Source organism: Aotus nancymaae, unplaced genomic scaffold, assembly GCF_030222135.1.
Source record: "Aotus nancymaae isolate 86718 unplaced genomic scaffold, 86718_ANA_hifiasm-v0.15.2.pri h1tg000011l, whole genome shotgun sequence".
In the NCBI taxonomy this organism is placed as follows: Eukaryota; Metazoa; Chordata; class Mammalia; order Primates; family Aotidae; genus Aotus; species Aotus nancymaae.
The window spans coordinates 23,304,907-23,326,829 of record NW_026988422.1 but is presented as its reverse complement, the minus strand read 5'-3'; the positions used below and the strand labels follow the sequence as shown (position 1 = coordinate 23,326,829).

The 21,923-nt window shown below is 35.9% G+C and overlaps 2 protein-coding genes across 3 annotated transcripts in view; both read right to left on the bottom strand.

Moving 5' to 3' along the window:
- The window catches only part of STRN3 (striatin 3), a 127,396-nt gene that overhangs the window by 9,645 nt on the left and 95,828 nt on the right, over nucleotides 1–21,923 (bottom strand). Inside the window, exons 9-15 of one of the 2 annotated variants that reach the window (XM_012468395.3) lie at nucleotides 19,108–19,248; nucleotides 13,916–14,049; nucleotides 12,409–12,584; nucleotides 12,180–12,227; nucleotides 11,448–11,569; nucleotides 3,971–4,138; nucleotides 2,536–2,676 (exon numbers count right to left, since the gene is read on the bottom strand). In XM_012468395.3, the coding sequence (XP_012323818.2) occupies nucleotides 2,536–2,676; nucleotides 3,971–4,138; nucleotides 11,448–11,569; nucleotides 12,180–12,227; nucleotides 12,409–12,584; nucleotides 13,916–14,049; nucleotides 19,108–19,248 (930 nt within the window). The remainder of the gene's footprint in view (nucleotides 1–2,535; nucleotides 2,677–3,970; nucleotides 4,139–11,447; nucleotides 11,570–12,179; nucleotides 12,228–12,408; nucleotides 12,585–13,915; nucleotides 14,050–19,107; nucleotides 19,249–21,923) is intronic. The other variant, XM_012468403.3, reaches the window with a different exon arrangement.
- LOC105728170 (developmental pluripotency-associated 5 protein-like) lies at nucleotides 4,172–8,434 on the bottom strand. Its single transcript, XM_064374703.1, has one exon. The coding sequence runs from the start codon at nucleotides 8,427–8,429 to the stop codon at nucleotides 8,079–8,081; it is 351 nt and encodes a 116-aa protein (XP_064230773.1). The 5' UTR covers nucleotides 8,430–8,434; the 3' UTR covers nucleotides 4,172–8,078.

Sequence of the window (21,923 nt, the reverse complement as noted above, 5' to 3'; positions counted from 1 at the left end):
CTCATATATTATACCTAAACACATAAAATATATATCTATAAACACACACACAGACACACACACACACACACACAGTTATAGTTACCTATGTAGGGTAATTTAAAAAAATAGGTTTGAGGAGATACTGGGACAGAGACCTTAGAAGATAATTTTGGTTTAAGATCTGACCGTGGCACCATGTAAATATTTTACATAATTATAAAACAATTTTTTTTTAAGAAACAAGGTCTCTCACTCTGTCACCTAGGTTGGAGTGCAGTGATGCAATCATAGCTTATGGTAACCTTGAATTCCTGAGCTCAAGTGTTTCTTCTGCCTCAGTCTCCAAAGCTAGGTCTACAGGCACATATCAACATACCCACTTAATTTTTTAAGTTTTTGGTAGAGATGAGGTCTCACTATGTTGCCCAGGCTGGTCTCAATCTATTTTTTTTCTTTTTTTAAACTTTTTTTTTTTTTTTTTTTGAGACGGAGTCTTGCTCTGTTGCCCGGACTGGAGGGCAGTGGCGCAATTTCGGCTCACCGCAACCTCCACCACCCGAGTTCAAGTGATTCAACTGCTTCAGCAACCCGAGTAGCTGGGACTATAGGCACGCACCACCACAACTGGCTAAGTTTTTGTATTTTTAATAGAGACAGGGTTTCACTGTGTTAGCCAGGATGGTCTCGATCTCCTGACTTCCGCCCGCCTCAGCCTCCCAAAGTGCTGGGATTACAGGTGTGAGCCACCACACCCAGCCACCCAGGTTGGTCTCTACTCCTAGCCTCAAGGTATCTTCCTGCCTTGGCCTCCCAAAGTGGTGGGATTACAGGTATGAGCCAATGCACCCAGCCGACAGTTGTTTTTCTAAAACAAATTAATGAAAATCAAAAATAAAATTAAACAAACGAACTTAAGTATATCCAACTGGTGGTACAGCTACAAAGGAAGAAAACTATTCCAAGTGACTTTAAAGCACAGTAATTAGATTGTATATCCCTAGTGGAACATACCCTAAGTACAAAGTTTTATTATCAATATTCAGTCTTTTGGTGGTAACGGTATTATTATTGAGACGACTCTGTGTATACTTTGGGATAAATCAAATGAGAAACAATTCTGTTGAGAACCAAGATAAATCTGAATTTGAAGTGGAGGTATTTTACTTTTAAAAAAATGCTTATTTACTAGCTCTGTCCATTGAAAAACCCTATCTTAATGAACAACGCAGGAGCCATGAAGACCATGAGGATCAACCCAACAGCCTGGCACCCCAACTGTAGTCTCTAAATGCCATTTCCCACTCAAAGAAACCAAAACTCCCTAGATAAATAGCTGATTTCAGATCTGGGGGCACAAAAAGGACAAGATGAACCTAAAACATCTTGTCACATGTCATATCAGTGAGCTACCAACAACTACCAGGGTCATGGCAAAAGGACTCAGGAGCCATCCTGAGCCCCACTGAATTAGCCCCACTGGCCAAAATGAAAGGATCTGAGCAGCGATAAAAATTATACCTGCAATGAATTCAAACACATCAAATACATTTACATCCATGAAAGAGTACCATGATACCAAAAACAACACCCAAGACAAACTGGTCACCTGTAGAGGGTGCTAGCAAACCACCTCATTGTTTTGAAAACTGGTAAATAAAGGTGAAAACCAAAACCCAATCATTTATCTTGCCTTTCCTTAATACACACTAACCCCAAGGTAACCAAATTACTGATAAGGAGATGTTCCTTTTTATAGGAATAATCTAGCTTATAATAAATGGAGAGGGAATGATAAAATTAGGAAATCATTTTTCAGTAGAAAATGAATTAATAAACCCAGGCAATAATCAAGACTGAAAGCATCACAAAAACATAAACAACCAGAAAATACTTCTGATAAAAGCTCACAAATTACTTATGAAGTAGAGTTGCCAAAAACATTTTAAAATTTTAAAAAGAGGAAAAAAAAACAGTGAATCTGAATTTGAATAAGTCTCTAGATCTACAATTAATTCACAGGAAATAGAGAAGCACGTTAAATAACGCAGGGATGCAACTAGCAAAATCCAGGCTGTGGGAAACCTGACAAGACAAACTAGCCAATTTCTTCAATTAAAAATAAGGAATATAAAAGAGATGAAAGGGAATCCATGGATAAGGAGAGACCTGAAAGACCTATCAAGCAATCGCAATACAGAAATCTTATGTGATCCTATCTAAATAAACTGTAAAACACACACCACATACTGCATGTACAATACTGGACATTATTTATAGACAGGTATTTAAGCTGAATTATGAGTATATCAGGTTCATTATGTTATTTTCTCTACTTTCACCTTCATATTGCTCTAGTCATTCCTCTTTTCTCTTATGTCCACCCAAGCTTTTAAGCACAATTTGAAGAAAGCAGAAATAACATAACTGTAACATTATGAAACAATTTTGCCATCCTAAATTTAAGTAGTCAAAATATGAAAATTAGCTAAAAGATCACCCTCTATTGTGTAATAATCCTTTTCAAGGTTTCAAACAAACTCCATGAACACTTACCAGAATCTACCTGTGATGAAAGTATCACCAATGACTGTGATGTTTCCAAATCATAAATTACTGCACTACCAGTATTGAAAGAGGTTACCATATGAGCTGGATCACAGCCTATAAAGTCAACTGATGTAGGTATTCCATGCTCTGAAATGAGCCCAAAGACAGACAATGTAAACAAAGTAATTTTGAAATCTCTACTTTTCTAATCAGAAAAAGGAATTCAAATATTCTTGAAATACTGTTATCAAGAAGTATCTTTTCCTCAATTATTTAAAAACTTTATTTATAGCATTCTATTTAACACTATAAGAAAAACATGTCTACAGAGTTCATAAGGAGTAAATACATGCAAAAGTTACTTGTTCTACTACACATTTTCTTCTGAAGGATTAAATAAAATCCTAGTCTTTTGGCCAACTTGCCAGTTATATTTCTTACTGTAAAATGATAAATTGGCATTCTCACATAACTCTTTTGGGAGACTGGTTTACCTGTCAGAGATCTCTGTAGGCTTTTATCAAGCAGCTAATACAAGTCAAATTTATGGACTCATGAAAATGGCTTGGACTCTGGAATCAGCCGATGCAGTACTTCCCCCTAAAATGGCCTGAATAGCAATTTCTCTCCTTAACATACTAAATTAAACTTGCCAAATCAATGCACAATTAAATGAAATATGGAGCCAAGCTATTAAGTATCTAGATGAAGCCAGAAACAAATATCTAAATGAATTCTTACCTCTAAAGCTTGGATAACTGAAAATTAGTAGGATCACTAAGGTGTCTAAGAGACACAAAATTATACATATACTACTCACCTAAAATGTTTTAAAATAATATGTATTTTTATATACAAATAAAAGGTCTAATTAAAAAAATTTTAAATGACTTGGAAAATAAGACTAGTAAATGTCTTCAAAAGGTAAACTGGTTAAATCCTTTTTTAATAGGAAAATACTTAAAATCATTAAAATAACCCAATTTTTACTTTTGCAGTTAGAGGTTCAATAATTATGGCTGGACTACTCAACTAGGATGCTCAGGGTCATGGAACACATGGTTTATAAGTATGCTTGAGACTATGATCCCTTCAGTCTTTGTGGGTAGTCATGTGGAACAGGTGGTGTGCCTCCTGTTGTCCCTAAGAGTATCCTTATTTGTCTACTGCACTATTATATACAAGTAGTTTTACATTTTAAAAAACTGGAATATAAAATAGGTTAAAAAAAAAAAAGCACTGCAGTGTGGGATATAGTTGTAAAGCACTTCAAAAAAAAATGACTAGGAGTAAAAAGTAAAAGTAAAAAAATAACTTTTACAAAATTATTTCAATATATCTTTTTGGAGAAGTAAATAAATCAATTACTTTGCCCTTTATATATTCCAAATTGGAAAAAAAAAACCAACCAATTTTTCTCACAGATGCAAAATTTACTTACTTTTATCTCCATTGTAAGTGCAAATACATGGCAATTTTTCTTGTGGATTCCATAACCTAACAGTGCCATCTGCTGAACAAGACAGTAATTGATTTTTTATGCCACTATAAGCAAGAGCCCAAACTGCATCTGTATGACCAACTAAAGTGCCAGCTAGAACATTTGGCTCTGGGAAAAAAACAAACAAACAAAAAATTAGGTTAAAGAAGTTTAAAAGACACTTTGATAAAGAAAACTTACTATATAACTGAGTGTAATGAACACAAATAAAGGCCATAAGAAGATAAACCAAAGTGTACACAGTGGCTATATCTAAAAGTAGAGTTATGGCCTATTTTTATCCCCTCCTCTCATCAACATTTTTCTGTATTTTCACAATTTTCAATAAAGAAACATATGCTTTAAAAATAAAAAGCTTTCTTGAGATATAATTTATATACCATACAACTCACTCATTTAAAGTATACAATTCAATCATTTTTCATACGTTGTTCAGAGAGTTATATAATTATCATGACAATCAATTTTAGGAAACTTTCATCACTCATTAGTCACTTCCCCCAATTCCTCCTCCCCACCTTTCCACAAGTCTAGGCAACAACTAATACTGTCTCTATAGATGTGTCTATTCTCAACATTTTCTATAAATGGATCATATAATATGTGGTCTTTTGTGACTGGGATCTTTAACTGAGTATGTTTCCTTTCTTTCTTTTTGAAATAGGGTCTCAGCTGGGCGCAGTGGCTCACGTCTGTAATCCCAGTACTTTGGGAGGCCAAGGTGGGCGGATCATGAGGTCAGGAGTTCAAGACCAGCCTGACCAACATAGTAAAACCCCATCTCTACTAAAAATACAAAAATTAGCTGGGCATGGTGGTGCACACCTGTAATCCCAGCTGCTCAGCAGGCTGAAGCAGGATAATCACTTGAACCTGGGAGGTGGAGGTTGTAGTAAGTCAAGATCGTACCACTGCACTCCAGCCTGGGCAACAGAGCAAGACTCGGAAATAGGGTCTTGCTCTGTCACCCAGGTTGGGGTGCAATGGCACAGTCACAGTTCACTACAACCTTGACCTCCTCGTCAATGAACATGTTTTTCAAGGTTTATCCATGTTGGAGCATGTATTAGTACTTCTTTTTAGTGCCAAATAATATTCTACCGTATGGATATATCATATTTTATTTATCTGTTCCTTAACTGATAAGACATTTGACAGCTAATAACATTGAGCATAATTTGTCTGACAATCCTGTTTCTCTAGTAAACTCCTCCCACTTTCCATGAATGGTTCTTATCATCTCCACAATTCTCACAGCTCCCAACCTCTCTTCCTCATGAATGATTATGCCTCATACTTCACTGAGAAAATACAGCATTCAAATAATGCTCTATGTTTCTTATCCCCCAACTTCTTGCTACCTAATTAATATATAAATGATTAGGAATGTATAAAGGTATCTTCTCCTAGCTTCCAGATACAAGCAATGAATCTGTCCTCCATCCTATCAAAGGCCAATTCCACCAGATGTGTTAGTACCAGATGGCACTAACTTGGTGTTATGTTTACTGCTTCTCTACTAAACAAATTCTCCTCCTTGGGATCATTACTATAGTGGAAAAAAAAAAAAACTTGTTCCAGAATCTCATAAACAAGAAATCTTCATTAATCCTACCCTACCACCCCTTCTACCAAGCGGCAAAAATGTGCTTTTTACCTCCTGTTTACTCTTCAAATCACTCCAATTTGGTTTCTGATACCATTACCACACCAAAACAATCCTTACTAAGATGACTAATGACGATTCCTTTACTCTCAAACTTAATACTTTTCTTCAATGATACAAAACATTGTTGTTGTTGTTGTTGTTGTTCCTATTATATTGCTTTTTATCCACAGTCTGACATGAAGACTATATGGATAGTCCTTTCATCCTTCAGTCTTAGCTCCAGCGTCTAACCACTATGTGGCCAAGACCTGGGTGACTTGCTAGTCACTTATAAAAAGGAAACTTTCTATTATATTATTAGACCTCTCAGCAACATTTGAAAGTACAGACTGCTTCTTTCTTCTCAAAATGCTTTCTTCTTTAGCGTGCTTCCATGATTTCACACTCTCCTGCACTTCCGTCTGTCTCTTGGCTCATACCTCCTCAGTTTCCTTTGTTGGCTCTCTTGCTCTAGCCACCTTCCCAGTGTCAGTTACTGAGGACTTTAGTTCCAGGTTGTCTTCTCTTCTTACATTAAACAATACATTCTCTCTGTATCACCCATTCTTATAGCTTAATGTATCATCAGTAGAGAAGCCTCTCCATGTTTTTATCTTCAATTGAGATCTCTTTGGGCTCCATATTTGTGTATTACCTACTTGATACTGTTATCGTTTAACATGCCTAAAATCTGAACTCACCATCTTAAATCTCCTCACAGCCCCTGTTTCAATAAATGCTCCCATCACATGCTCAGTTGCTCTTGTCAAACACTCAGGACTGATAATGAAAATGTTCTGAAATTAGTGATGATGGCTGCACAACTTTGTGAACACAGTAAAAACTACTGAACTGTAGACTTTATTTTTAATCATTAACTTTTTTTTTTTAAAAGAGATGGGGTCTTGTGGCCGCACATCGTGGCTCATGCCTGTTATCCCAATACTTTGGGAGGCAGAGGCAGTAGGATTACTTGAGCCCAGGAGTTTGAGAGAACCCTGGGTTACATGGCCACCGTTTCTACAAAAAATACAAAAATTAGTAGGGTGTGGTGGCTCACACCTGTGGTCCCAGCTACTCAGGAGTATGGTTTGAGCCTGGGCAGCAGAGGTTGCAGTAAGCCTAGATCACGCCTCTGCCCTCCAACCTAGGAGACAGAGCGAGACGCTGTCTCAAAAATGAAAAGCACTTCAGAAAAAATGACTAGGAGTAAAACGATTATCATAACTTTTACAGAATTCTTTCTTTAATTAAATGTTTTATTGAGATATAACTTGCTTTTCAAAAGAAACGAAGGAAAGGAGGGGAAAGGGGAAAGGGAAAAGAGAAAGGGGAAAGGGGGAAAAGGGAAAGAAGAAAGGGGAAAGGGGAAAGAAAAGGAAGAAAGAGAGATGGGTTCTCGCTCTTTTGCCCAGGCTGGAGTACACTGGCACCATCATAGCTCACTACAGCCTTGACTTCCTATACTCAAGTGATCCTTCCAGCTCAACCTCCTGAGCATCTGGGACTACAGGCACATGCCACCACATGTGGCTGATTTTTAAATTTTTCGTAGACATCAGGTCTTACTGCGTTGCCCAGGCTGGTCTTGAAGTCCTGGCCTCAAGTGATTCTCCCACCTCGGCCTCCCAAAGTGGTGGGATTACAGGCGTGGGCCTCTGTGCCCAGCCTGAACTGTATACTTTAAAAGGGTGAATTTTGTGATATGCAAATTACATCTCAATAAAGCAGTTAATTAAAAAACACATACAACCAAATTAAGAGTCACTCACTCATCGCTTTATCTACTCAACATAATTTATCAATAAATCCTTTCTATTCTACCACACTTACCCAGTGTGTATCTTAAAACCACTTCTAACTGCTCTGCTACCACCACTCTAACCCTGGCAATATTGTCTGTCACCTAGTTTACTGGACTATTGTATGACAGCAGCCTCCTAAATGGTATTTCTCTTTCCACTCTTTTGACCCCCAATTTATTCTTCTCACACCAGACACAGTCACCTTTTTAAAACCTTACATTTATCAGATAACTTCATGGCTTAAAACCCTTTACTGAAAGTAGCTTTTATCCTTCAGATTTTGGCTTGAATGTCACGATTTTAGATAGATCTTTCTTAATTCTTCTAGAGAAGGTTCTGCCTTTTACTCCCTCTTACAATACTCTTATCATTGTTTTTATTTTAATTTTTAAAATAGGGAAGAAAAACTTTTATTGGCAACCATCAAAGAGATATTCACAACAAGACTCAGACCCAAGGTAGAGACCCCTAAACAGATGATTTTCCCTCAACTCCTCAGGCTGGAATAGATTTTAAACCAAGCTGGAGAAATCACTCCAGCTCTGGCCACAAACTAATCTCTACATCCTGGCCTTCATCCTGGTTGGAAGCTGGTTCACTTCATCCAAGGGCTTAGTTCGAGGGCATTCATGGCTTTCTCAAGTTTGAGCATCCGTCGTTCCTGGCGCTGGCAGTGCCACTCAGCCATAGACTGGAGTATCCACTTGGCCCGAAGCTCGAATATATAGGAGCTGTAAACCACGACTTCGGTGAAATCTGGAGACTCAAGAGCCTTCAGCTCGAGCATGGCCTTGCTCACCTGCTCAATGTAAGTGATTTGACATCCATCCCGGCCGAACATGGCTTCCAGCAGCCGCGTCTGGACCTGGAACACTTCTGGATCTTTCAGGTCTTTGGGAACTTTCATCCACGGCGGGATATTTCTACGTTCCAGGAGCGTTCCCATCTTATGACCCTCAAGCAAAACCCTATCGTCTTATCATTTATCACAATTTGTAACCATAGATCCCATCACCTTGCTTGTTTTATATCTCTACTTTCCATTAGACTAAATCTTATTTCTTGACATAGTACTTACCACAATGCCTAGCTAATGTAGGCACAAAGCGTGTGTTAAAAACAACAAAGAGTGCATAAACATTTTGTTTTAATGTTTTATAATTATTAACAATGTCCTTACAAATATATTTGAACACAGGTGCAGGTAGGTCTTTTCTGTAGGACAGATTTCTAAAAGCTCCATTTGTAAGTCAAAAGAGGTTTTTGTTTGTTTTTTGAAATTAAAAATGTTTTGTAGTTATGAGCTAAGAATAACAAAAATTTTTTTGGCTCCAAAAAGTTGTAATGATTTACACCCTTGCTGCTGTTGTTTCCATTGTCTTTTGCTTGGTATTTTTGAAATATATAAACTATTTCTTAAGTTTAAAATTTTGTTATTTAGATTATATTTTGTTTCCTTCTCCTTTTTGTAACTACTACCTAAATTAACATTTTAATTAGTATAGTTTTTTTTTTCATTTTTTTTTTCTTTTTTTTTTTAAGGAGGAAGAAAAAAGAGGAGAGAAAATGGGGAGGTGGAAAAAGGAAGAGAAAGAGAGAGAGAGAATGGGGAGGAGGAAAAAGGAAAAGAAAGAGGGAGAGAGAATGGGAGTGTTGCTTTCTTGCCCAGGCTAGAACGCAATTTAGTAATGGTTATTAAAAACCTCTTTTATAATGATAATTATACTTAATGATGTAATCAGGAAGGAATAAGGGAAGAAGATAACAAACAAACAGCCAACCAATATTTCATTTAAACCTATGAAATGCTATGCGATTACTCAGGAGTGATTTACTTCCAATTATATAGTCACTTTTCTAATAGGTGTGAGGTGGTAATGTATGTTTTGTGTATTTGAAGTGGAGAGTTCTATAAATGTTTATTAAGTTTACTTGTTCTGGGTCTGAGTTCAAGTCCTGGACGTCCCTGTTAAGTTTCTATCTCGTTGATTTATAGAATCGTTAGCTCTTCTTGTTACATTGATCCTTTTACCATTATGTAATATCCTTCCTTGCCTCTTTTGATCTTTGTTGCTTCAAAGTCTACTTTATCAGAGGCGAGAATTGCATCTCCTGCTTTTTATTAGTTTATTTTTACTCTCTGGTTGGTTGGTAAATCTTCCTCCTTCTCTCTGAGTCTTTGTGTATTGTTGCATGTAAGATGGGTCTGGATGCAGCATACCGATGGGTTTTGGCTTTTTATCCAATTAAAATATATATGTTTAATACTGGCGTTTGATGCTAGCTGGCTGTTTTGCCCATTAGTTGATGTAAATTTTTCATTATGTTAATGTTCTTTGCTTTTTGATATATTTTTGGAAAGGCTGATATTGGTTGTTCCTTTACATGTATAGTGCTTCTTTCAGAAGCTCTTGTAAAGCAGGCCTGGTGGTGGTGAACTCTCTAAGTACTTGTTTGTTCGCAAAAGATTTAATTTTTCCTTCGCTCATAAAGCTTAGTTTGGCTGGATAGGAAATTCTGGGTTGAAAGTTCTTTTCTTTAAGGATGTTAAATATTGATCCCCACTCTTTTCTGGCTTGTAGGGTTTCTGCTGAAAGATCTGCTGTAAGTCTGATAGATTTCCCTTTATGGGTAACCTGACCTTTCTCTCTGGCTGCCCTTAGTATTTTCTCCTTCATTTCAACCCTAATAAATCTGGCGATTATGTGCCTTGGGGTTGGTCTTCTTGAAGAATATCTTTGTGGTGTTCTCTGTATTACCTGGAGTTGAATATTACCCTTCCTTGCCAGGTTGGGAAAGTTTTCCTGAATGATATCCTGAAGAGTATTTTCCAACTTGGATTCATTCTCTTCATCACATTCAGGTACACCTATCAAACGTAGATTAGGTCTTTTCACATAGTCCCATATTTCCTGGAGACTTTGCTCGTTCCTTTTCATCCTTTTTTCTCCATTCTTGTCTTCTCGTTTCATTTCACTGAGCTGGTTCTCGACTTCTGATATCCTTTCTTCTGCTTGATCAATTTGACTCTTTAAACTTGTGCATGCTTCGCGAAGTTCTCGTGTTGTGTTTTTCAGCTCCATCAATTCACTTATATTCTTCTCTATCTTGTCCATTCTCGTTAACATTTCGTCAAACCTTTTTTCAAGGTTCTTAGTTTCTTTGCATTGGGTTAAAACAAGTTCTTTTAATTCACAGAAGTTTCTTATCACCCACGTTTTGAAGCCTGCTTCTGTTATTGGAATACACGTGTAATCTATTAAGCCTTGTTCCGTTACTGATGGGGAATTGCAATCCGCTGTAGAGGGAGAGGCATTCTGATTTTGAGTGTTCTCTACCTTTTTACGCTGGTTTCTTCCCTTCATTATATATTTAACCGTCTGTTGTCTTTGTAATTGCCGACTTTCTAACTAGGTCTCTGACGTCCAACTTGTTGATTCCCAGCGCCGAAATCTGAGCAGTCCACTGTGCCGGCGAAAACAGCGGTGTTAAGATTGATGGTGCTTTTCTGCCCGGGAATCTCCGGACTCTGCACCTAGAGTTGGTGCACTGAGGCACCAGCAAAACCGCCGCGCCGGCCACAAGAGTCGCCCTGGCGACCCGTGGGGCTCCTCTGCTGGGAATCTCCTGGTCCGTGAGCAACAAATATTCGTCTGAAAGTGTGACATCCTCTCGTTCTTTGTGCTTTCACTGGGAAGTACGTGCCCGAGCTGCTAGTCATCGGCCATCTTGGATCTCTCAGTTTTTTTTTTTAACTATAGAGAAAGTGTCAATTCATAGGCTTAAATAACCATGGCATGGTATTTCCTAACTTTTCTCTTTAATAAAGCAATTTATTAGCAAACTGAAAAACTAAATGAGGTGACTAATATAGGTTTAAATAACCTTGTAATCGTATTTGAGACATTCACTTTTGTCAGCTCCATTCACTTAAAAAAAAATACATTTTGATCCTTTTACTTACCATATGTATCATACGGATCCACATTGGGACTCGGCATATTCCACCACTGGATGGTTGCATCAATACCACCACTAAAACACTGTTCTCCATTAGAACTAATAGCTAAGGACAGAACAGGGCCACTATTGTAGAAAGAGAGAGTATAAAATTACTGATAAATTCTAAAAAGGAACTTAAATCCCCATTCTCCCAACCTCTGAATTTATGTTATATCTAAAAACCGGTTTAAGAGAACATATACATCTGAATGGTGGGGTTTTTTTTTTTTTTTTGGAGACAGGGTCTTACTCTGTCGCCCGCCCAGGATGGAGTGTAGTGGTGATCACAGTTCACCGCAACCTCCACCTCCTGGGATTAAGTGATTCCCCTACCTCAGCATCCCAAGTAGCTGAGACCGCAGGCGTATGCCACCACGCCCAGCTAATTTTTGTATTTTGTGGTAGAGATGGGGTTTTACCATGTTGGTCAGGCTGATCTCGAACTCCCGACCTCAAGTGATCTGCCTGCCTCAGCCTCCCAAAGTCCTGGGATTATAGGCATGAACTACTGCCATCTGGCCTGAATGGTACTATTACATTCATATTCTCACCAATAAAATTATTATATAGCTATTATTCAAGTAATATGTCTTTTCTAATATAAAACAAACATTGAGAAAATTACAAGGTTTGAGAACTGATAAATAATATCTAACAACGAATGTTAATTAAATACCAATTCAGTAAAACTTACATGTGGGCCCTAAATGTGTAGATAGGCTCTACATCTAAAGAGGCACTCCTAAAAGACGGGGGGAAAAGGTGGGGGAAGAGAAGGCAATTAAATAACTATAAATCACTGGTTGATATTAAATAGTCATTAGATCAAATGTGTGCATTAAAGATATGCAACAGTAAGAGGAATAATTACTTATATTAGCAAAATTGGAAGAAATACACCAGGCTAACATTAAAACACTTGCTTTTTGGCAGGAACTGTTTTTTGCAGGTTCCAAAGTTTCAGGGTATGGTCCTCAGAAGCAGTAACCAGCACAGGTTCTACAGGATGAAAAGCTAATGCCCGTACTCCATCAAAATGGCTACGTAGTGTATACTTGGGATTCCATGTCTTTCGAAAGGCATCTTTATTGGCAGGCAACTAAAAGGAAAGAGCACAATATTTAGTGGTAAAAGTAGTAAACTGGCAGGCATGTGGAGTGTTTCTTCTTTTTGGTGTGTTTAACATGTATATTTAAAACTGTTTGGCTAAAATATCCAGTGGAAATTTAATGTACCTTTAAAACTTTCTAACAAATCTTTATCATTCAATAAGTCAGAATAGTAATTTCATTAGCCTTACAAATAGCCTAGATCAAATGAAGAGTTCTTTAATCTGTTTTTACCTACCAAACTAAACCCAAAGCTCCTATTAAATGTCAGATTTGAACAAAGTAATTATCATTGCTGTAATAGTTTACATGAAAAATAATTACATAAGTTATTACAAATATCCAACGGTACAGTATTAACAGTAAAGTTGTCATTAAGAAAATGTATTAGCATGTGAAATTTTTAAAGGTAGCAAGTTAAGCTATTTTCTGAAAGTCTGAACTAAAGACCCTTTAAGAACATTTTTTATCCCATTTTCGTAATTCTTGATATTGACAGAGGTTAATCTTTTACCTTCACATTTCTCCATCTGTAAAGATAGGCTGTGAAACCACTTCTAAAGTAGTCAAAAGTTTACTGGAATTTAGTTGCTTATATGCTTTAAAAAAGTATGAGAATAATCCAGCCCACAAAAGGCTATCTCTAAAAAGCATGCTAACGTAAGTATAAAATGTAGAAAAAGAAATTCGTTATAAAAAGAAAAAAATTGCTGAAAAACTGCAATTAACATAAAGATCTAACAAGTATAGTTAACTCTCAATTGAAATATTAAATGTCTAGAAAAAATTAAATCCAAGACAAGTTTCACCTCTAACACTGGACTCCCCATCCCCTCCATCCTCTCCCTATCCCTCTAATGAAGGAGTTAAGTATTCAGGAAATGATGCAAGCTAACTTTAAAACGTTCAGAAACTTTAAAATATTTCCTTAAGAAAATAAAAGTTCAAAAATAAAACAAGCTTTTTAAGAAGTATTCTGAGGGCAAATATATGATCAGGTTTTTTCTTTTTTCTTGTTAACACCAAAATATGGCTTAATTTGAAATAATTGAGAGTTGACTACTCAAGATGTATTTATTGACCAATATATTAAAGTAATCATCCCAAACCTCTAGCTAATCCACCAAAATACCTAAGAAAAATTTAAATGCCACAAAGAAAGTAGTTATAAAAGAAAAATTACATGTCACTTCAAATCAACACATTGACACAAACTTATCTTTTCCATGCACCTTGACATTAATTCTGTTTATAAGTGATTCCAAAAAATAAGGAGCCTTCTATTAAATCATTAAAAAATTAAAAATAAAACTGCACTTACATCATAACTATAGTCTGCATCATTTGTTACCGTCAAGTCTGCAAGGTCTCCAAGGCCCAGTACACTTAACAAAACATCATCAGAACCCATAATAAATGACTTGCCTCCTCCAGATGGAAACGTTATTGGTTCAGCTATAAAGAACAAAACCGCTTCTTAAATGCTGAAAAATCATACAGTACAAGACAATATTGTGGGGAAAATTTAAGCACTTAACAGTTACAATATTCAGTAATATAATTAATTTTTATTTTCCCACTTCCACTCAAAAAATCCTGTTACTAAGCAGTGCTAAATGTATGTGATAGAACTGCGGTGTAGTAACTGTCCACAAATAAAATGTGCACTAGATATATTATTCTGGGGTAGAATGTGGGGAACAAAAGCATTGTCTGTCTAAATCTCTTATTGCTTCAGTACAATTATAACTATAGTTTACATGTTAAATACGAAATAGGACAAATTTTGATTAAATAATGGAGTTAAATATCAGATTTTTGCCATTCATGGGGGGAAACCTCTACCATGACCCTCAAGGACCTCAAAGTAGTTAATACAGTATTTTTAAAATGATAATAGGTTATTGCTAAGTCCTTTTGCTTTCTAAAGAAGTACTAGGCATTCTAGTCCCTGATAAAAACTAATACAAACATTGAAATGTAAACAGTTTACAGTCTGCTATACAGTGTATCAGTTCACTAGAACGAAGCTTTAATTGTTCAGATTCCTTCAGTAACAACAATGGTCTAGGAACAAGTTCTTCTGCCAACAACGTCAGTTTCTTTCTATAAAACGTTAATCCATATGGTCTTCAGAATGTCTTCTAGCTTTTATTTGTTTGTTTGTTTGTTTGCTTGTCTGTCTGAGATGGTGTCTTGCTCTGTTGCCCAGGCTGGAGTGCAGTGGCGTGATCTTGGCTCACTGCGACCTCAGACTCCTGGGTTCAAGCAATTCTTTCTCAGCCTCCCAAGTGGCTAAGATTACAGGTGTCCACCACCACGCCCGGCTAATTTTTCTATTTTTAGTAGAGAAGGGGTTTCATCATGTTGGCCAGGCTGGTCTTGAACTCCTGACCTCAAGCGATCCGCCTGCCTTGGCCTCCCAAAGTGCTGGGTTTACAGGTGTGAGCCACTGTGCCCGGCCTCTCTTCCAGCTTTAAAGCTTTGGCTACAATTTTTATTTTCATGTTCCATTCTAGTTATCATGACATTCTAAAATGAAGCAACTAATCTTGACCAAAGAGCTTTAATTTCTGATCAGATCTGCCATTTCAATTTCAAACTAAACTCAACTCAGGTGGAGCTTCTTAGTTTTCTTGACTATATCATGTGTATTATTACAGCCTATCATGTGTATTATTGCAGCCTTTCATGTTAATATTAGCAGTTCCAATTATTTAAAATGTGTTTTCCTTTCTATACATACTATTGACCAATTAAACTCTGCCATAACTGAATGACTATTATCTAAATATTTTAAGTCATAGTTTAAGCACAGTCTTCAACATCATTTCAAACATGCTTTGAAAGCAAAATTTTAACATTAAGATAACAAGGGAGAAATACTCAAATCATCATAATGTAAAACTCAACATATCAAAATACACTTAAAATTCATGAGCAAATTTAAAAGGGAAACATTATGCAAAAAATCAAGCTGATTATCAACTTTTAAAAAATTCCCATGAAAAATGATGATATAAATATGCTACAGGAAACACAAGAGGTGTAATGAAATTTGACAGTATCGTGAATAGTACTGAAAATAATCCTGAGAAGACACAATTCACATATATACTAAGGCAAGATAAAATTCATCTTTATTTAGAACATCTTGTTATTTTATCCTATCAAAGTAAGCTATATAATCGGACTCAAATAGGGTTGTAAAATGAAGTTCTGATTCAATACTTGATCAAGAATGAATCTGAAAGCACCTGACACAAATATATACATAGAGATATTAAGAAGTATTTAATCTTTCGATGATGACACTTACTGAATCTGAATAATCTGTAGCATTGATCTTTTCCTACAAATTATTAGTATGCCGTTATTGGCAATACCAGAAGCAGCTAAAAACTATAAAATCACTAATTTAAACTTATGTTTAAGGACAATTATGTAAAAGTCATTAGATAATATTTACTCAAAGCATTTTTCTCTAGGACAAAGAAATATTTTTACTTTAAGCTCATAATTTGTTTCTAAGAAAACTTAGAACAAAATGCAACAGTTCCTCCCACTCACAATTATACAAACATTCGATGACACAAATCTCAAAAGCCCAATAAAATAACTTTAACATAACAAATTATTTTGCAGGACTATCTCTGATCAGCCACTGACCAATTTAGAAGCATGTGAAGGGAAGTGTCTGGACAACATTAGTTTTACTAGAGTTATGGATTAATTGTACTTGACAAAAAATTAGTATTATACTCATTTGCAATTAATCATTTGACTACATTTCTGTCATTTTCTCTATACACACACATATATTTTATGACATATACTTAAGTAGATATAGCAAGCTATTCTGCTTATTCAGCATTTATTTACATATACATATGTGCAAAAAATCTTTTATACTATTACCTCTGCTTTCCATATTACCCATTAGTGTGGCATATGGTAATCACAGAAGATACTCATTTGTTTGCCCTTATTTCCCTGCAAGGAAATTAATTTCTATCCTAAAAATTCATTTCATTAATGGTAATATAATTACCCATAGCACAAAAATATCACTAGTAATTAAAAGAAAAATATAATTATTAAAAGAAGTAGTTTTAATTTCTTTTTTTTTTTCTAATAGAGACAGGGTTTTGCTATGCTGCCCAAGCTGGTCTTGAACTCCGGGGCTCAAGTGATCCTCCTGCCTTGGGCTCCCAAAGAGCTACAATTGCAGGCATGAGCTACTATGCCTTGCTTAGTTTTTAATTTAATGATAGAAATTTTAACACAATTTATTAGGAGGCCTAAGAGATTTTGTCAAGTAATCGAACAATACTAGCATAATGGGGCTATAAAATACAAGGTTTTTTTCAGACTTCTGTAACTAATCTTTCTTTTGATGGACACTTATGACCAAGGAAACCTGTAGCTAGCAAACTGAACTCTTTCTCCTCCAATTTTATGAAACCTAAAGAACTTAGCCCAGGTAACAAACAGATTCCACTTATAACAGTGGCAACGTGGTATGTCTCAAGTCTTTAGTAGCAGTAGTCTAGAAGATTGTAATGTTGAAGTACTACTCCTAGAAAACAGACAGTTGTTCTTTATAAAATGAGGTATGACATGGACTTCAAAAGCAAAGAAGGGAGTTGGGGACTGCCATGGAAAATAAGGAAATTATGTACTCCAGTGCTGCCTTCTTAGCTTGAATCAAACTCACATCTCTTTAAGTAACAAATTCCAGTAAGATCAATCCTTCAAAAACTGTAATGAAGTTCACACTTAATCAAATTTCTCCCCTCACCCTCCTCCCAGCATCAAGAAACCTATATTCGTTCTTTACAACACACACACTAACACATAAACAAACAGACATAGAGAGCTCTAAGTTGTTTTTTGTGTAGTGTGTGCCTTGACTGGCTTTTTTTGTATGTCATTGGTTTGAAACATTTAAAAGGGCCTACACTGCTAACATGGCTTCGACTTAAACTGCAAAACTTGCAGTTTAAATGTACATTAATTACAAAAATTTTAACAAGTTGTACTATGCATATTTGGCAAAGCAGACCAAAAACGAAAGAAGCAAAAGCACCACTAAATGCATAAAATAAAAAATAATGGAGGTGCTGTGTGTATTTCAGAAAATACTTCTAAAGTAAAACAGGAATATATCTCAATAGTGGAAATGAGATGTGAATAAATTAACAGACACTATTTTATTTTTCATTAATTCTGCTTTGAATGATTTTATTATTTTAGTGGGTTTTTTTTTTTTTTTTTTTTTAAAGGTGAGTGAATTAAATGGTAAATTATGAGAGGGAAAAAATGCAAAATTATTTAACTGAAAGGAAACTGTGCCACTAGGGAAATCTTAAAAGGGAACAAGATACATTTAAAATTTTTTGACTGTGGCTTCAAATAAATCCTCTTTATACAGCAAAGGCAATAACATCAATGCAATTTAATGTATATGCCAAATTATTATAGCTCATATATCACAATAATCTTTGGTTAAAAATTCAGATTCAATACTTATAAATATCTAGACTTAGAGTTCCACATGATTCAAGTATATCTATATATCTTTGGCTAAAATCAATTTTGGAAAAGATACGTAAGTAGTACTTTCATTTCCTACACATTTCTGGTTTAAGCAAATTTTACAAAATTCATTACTAGGCAGCATATACTTGCTACCAAGTTAAAGAATGATGCTGCTGCTGCCTTATTCTCAAACGATTAATTTAGGCAACAGTTACACATGTTTTTTAAAGTAACATATATTTAAAGTACCAGGTTGGGCACTGTAGCTCACATCTGTAATCCCAGCACTTTGGGAGGCTGAGGTAGGCAGATCACTTGAGGTCAGGAGTTCGAGACCAGCCTAACATGGTGAAACTCCATCTCTACTAAAGATACAAAAAATTAGCCGGACGTGGTAGCGTGCACCTGTAGTCCCAGCTACTTGGGAGGCTGAGGCAGGAGACTCACTTGAACGCAGGAGGCAGAGATTGCAGTGAGCCAAGATCATGCTACTGCACTCCAGCCTGGGTGACAGAGTGAGACTGGCTCAAGAAAAAAAAAAAATTTTTCAAGCACAATGCCTGGTACCATAGTTGTCATCTAGTAAGTGGTAATTAATGCTAAATTTAAATAGTAAGACAAAATGAGTGGTTTTTCCATATGTATTATTTTAAGTTTGTTTTTGTAAATTATTATTTTCCCATTACTAGATCTGTAGTTAAAATTACATTTAAGAAAGGACTCTGAATTCACCTGTGATGGAAACAACTCCTCCTCACATTAAAAAGAGAAACAAAATATAAAGAAATAGAAGCCAGAAATTTCAAAATCCCTAAGACAATTACATCAAGAGCTTGCCCAACACCTTCTCTAAAGATCATATAAAATGATCATCATCAGCATTTTAAACAGTAGCCTAGTCACAATATTAAGATGTGATCTGGATCTAAGGTCTTCTGCAATGTAAATAAACATGGTAGCTAAATTTTGTACCTTCCTCTGCTCTTGCACCTTCATGATCAGTCATTCTAGTAGAGGCTGACCTAGACTGATTAATGATTCCTGAAGGGATGTGGGGCAGCTCATCATCTCCCAGATCAGCTATCATGTCGTAGAGTTTTGTCCTGTTGGCCCCTGTAAATTAATGTCAGCAGTAGAGGTTCATTTAATGGCTACCGCTTGACTTGCCAGCAGCCTTTAAAACCAATTAATTAACAAAACAGACTATTGAGAAGTCCCAGTTATTAAAACATCAGAAAATTAAAGATGTCTTCCGTTTTCCATACCATCCCCCAAAACACACTGAGTTTAAATATTTTAAATATTCACTATTTCTGTGGAGACATATATCTCTCTCTAAAGATACATATATATCACGTACATATATCTCCATAGACTAGAGAGAGTTCTTTAACGTTCTGTAAGCTCACAGACATGGAAGGTATCATTAAAACAAAGGAAAATTTTGGTGTTTAAGGTTAACATTTACCAGTGTAAAGAATAAAACAAGGGCTTATCAACATAATTCACTGTTTAAAAATGTTAACAAAGGAATAAGTACAAATAGTTTTTATGAGGGTGCAACAAACAATTAACTTTACCTGGTGTTTCCATGGTTATTTTCCTGCCATGTTAGCCCAAATTTGTCATTAACAAATCAACCCAAATTTCTTTCAAAATGTTTTTTTCACTTTTCCCAAATCTGAAAAATCTGATTTATCCATAAGATCTCTGAGTTTCTCATAATGATATGAAAAGTCAACACTGTCACAAGCCATAAATATAAGGGAAGAATTTTGGCTGATGCCTGGATAATTCAGGCCAAAATATATGAAACTCAAAAGCTCCGTAGTATTGTGGAATATTCTTTAACTTTGAATTTTAGAAATGGCAGAATAATTTATTTTGAACCACATATTTTGAAAGAAAACTTAAGTTTTAAGAATGTCAGAAAAAATGCTTTGAAAAGACAATGCTTTATAATCTACATAAGGTTAAAAATAAATAAAATAGGTAAGTCCAAGGTCAAACATTATGACCTTATATTTACTAACAACAACATTAATGGGTGAATTCGACTGCTATATATTATTAAGTGCACCGTGGCTATTGAAGTATAAGTAACTCTAAGAACTATTACTCATCTATGTATCCTTAACAAAATGCCAAGCAATTAGATAGTAAAACTTAGTGGAAATAGGTGGACTTTTACACATTTATCGGTCCTATTTTGCAGTAATTCCTAACTTCTTAGAAATGCTTAAACAACTCTACTACTGGATTGGGGAGTATGTTACATAGCCTGAATTTCCTAAATAATAATTAAGAAACTCAGTGTTATCTGAGGGCTTCCTCCCACAGTGAAATGACCGTAAACAAATTCTCTAACAAAAAACTGTCAACTGGATGTCCAACCACCAATTAAATTCAATGTAAAAGAAAATAAACATTATTCTTTCTTGCAAAATAGCTACCTTTGTAACTTTCCCACCTGTATGACTACCACCACCATTTATTTAATTTTGGTTCTTAAAATTTTGCAACCATATTTTAATTCTTCTTCAACTTGTAAAACTGTAAAAAGGTGGGGGCTGTTTTTAAAAAGAACCTTCCTGGCCGGGCGCGGTGGCTCAAGCCTGTAATCCCAGCACTTTGGGAGGCCGAGGCGGGTGGATCACAAGGTCAAGAGATCAAGACCATCCTGGTCAACACGGTGAAACCCCATCTGTACTAACACAAAAAATTAGCTGGGCACGGTGGCGTGTGCCTGTGATCCCAGCTACTCAGGAGGCTGAGGCAGGAGAATTGCCTGAACCCAGGAGGCAGAGGTTGCGGTGAGCCGAGATCACGCCATTGCACTCCAGCCTGGGTAACAAGAGCGAAACTCCGTCTCAAAAAAAAAAAAGAACCTTCCTTTAAAGTAGTCTCCAAGTTTATCTCTTTCCCTCTATTGACTTTAATCAAGGCTTTCAATCTTACGAATTACTGTAACAGTTTCCTAACTGGTTTTTCTATCTCCAAGCTCCATTTATCTTCAATCATATTCATAATACTACAACTAAACTAATTTTCCCAAATTATCACATTTATTACATCTCCCTTCGCTCAGAAACCACAAGTAGTACTTAAAAACTCTTTGGATCAAAGTTAACTAAAATCATGTACTTAACCTTGCATGTACTTCATAATCTGATCCTACATTTTCTACCCCATCTTATCTTTTAACTCCCCTTATTTTCCAGTCAAAGCAGTTTCCATATAGTTTCAGTGTTTACTAAGATTACTTCTGCCATGTTTTGTTGTAGCTGTCCTCAACCATTCTCAGAAAGGTGAGAATACTTTCTACACACACACACACACACATACAGACACACTCACTCTCTTTCCCTCCCCTAATCTTCTAACACAAACCTCAGCCTATCCACATGCTACCCATTCCTCCACACCAGTTCCATCTCTTCTGTAAAGCTTTTGTTGATCTTTCCCTGTTCTCTTATTTATGTGTAACATAAAATAACTTTAATAAATACTACCTTGTAAATAATTTCATTGATAGCTAATGTGAAACATAAATGCTTGACACAAAGTTTTGTTACAGATAATGTAAAGTCATAATCTTCCTGTACACATGAACTGGGAGATATAGAAGGGAAAGAAATTAGGAGCTGTTATGAAAGCTACTTTTCAAACTGAGGATCCCAAATTACATAATATTTTACATAAAATAGCCTCTATGTGACACAGTGCCAAGTTGAGGAAAAAATGGAACTTCCCTGCTCTAATCCTAGATTCTCAAAAGCTGCCAAAAG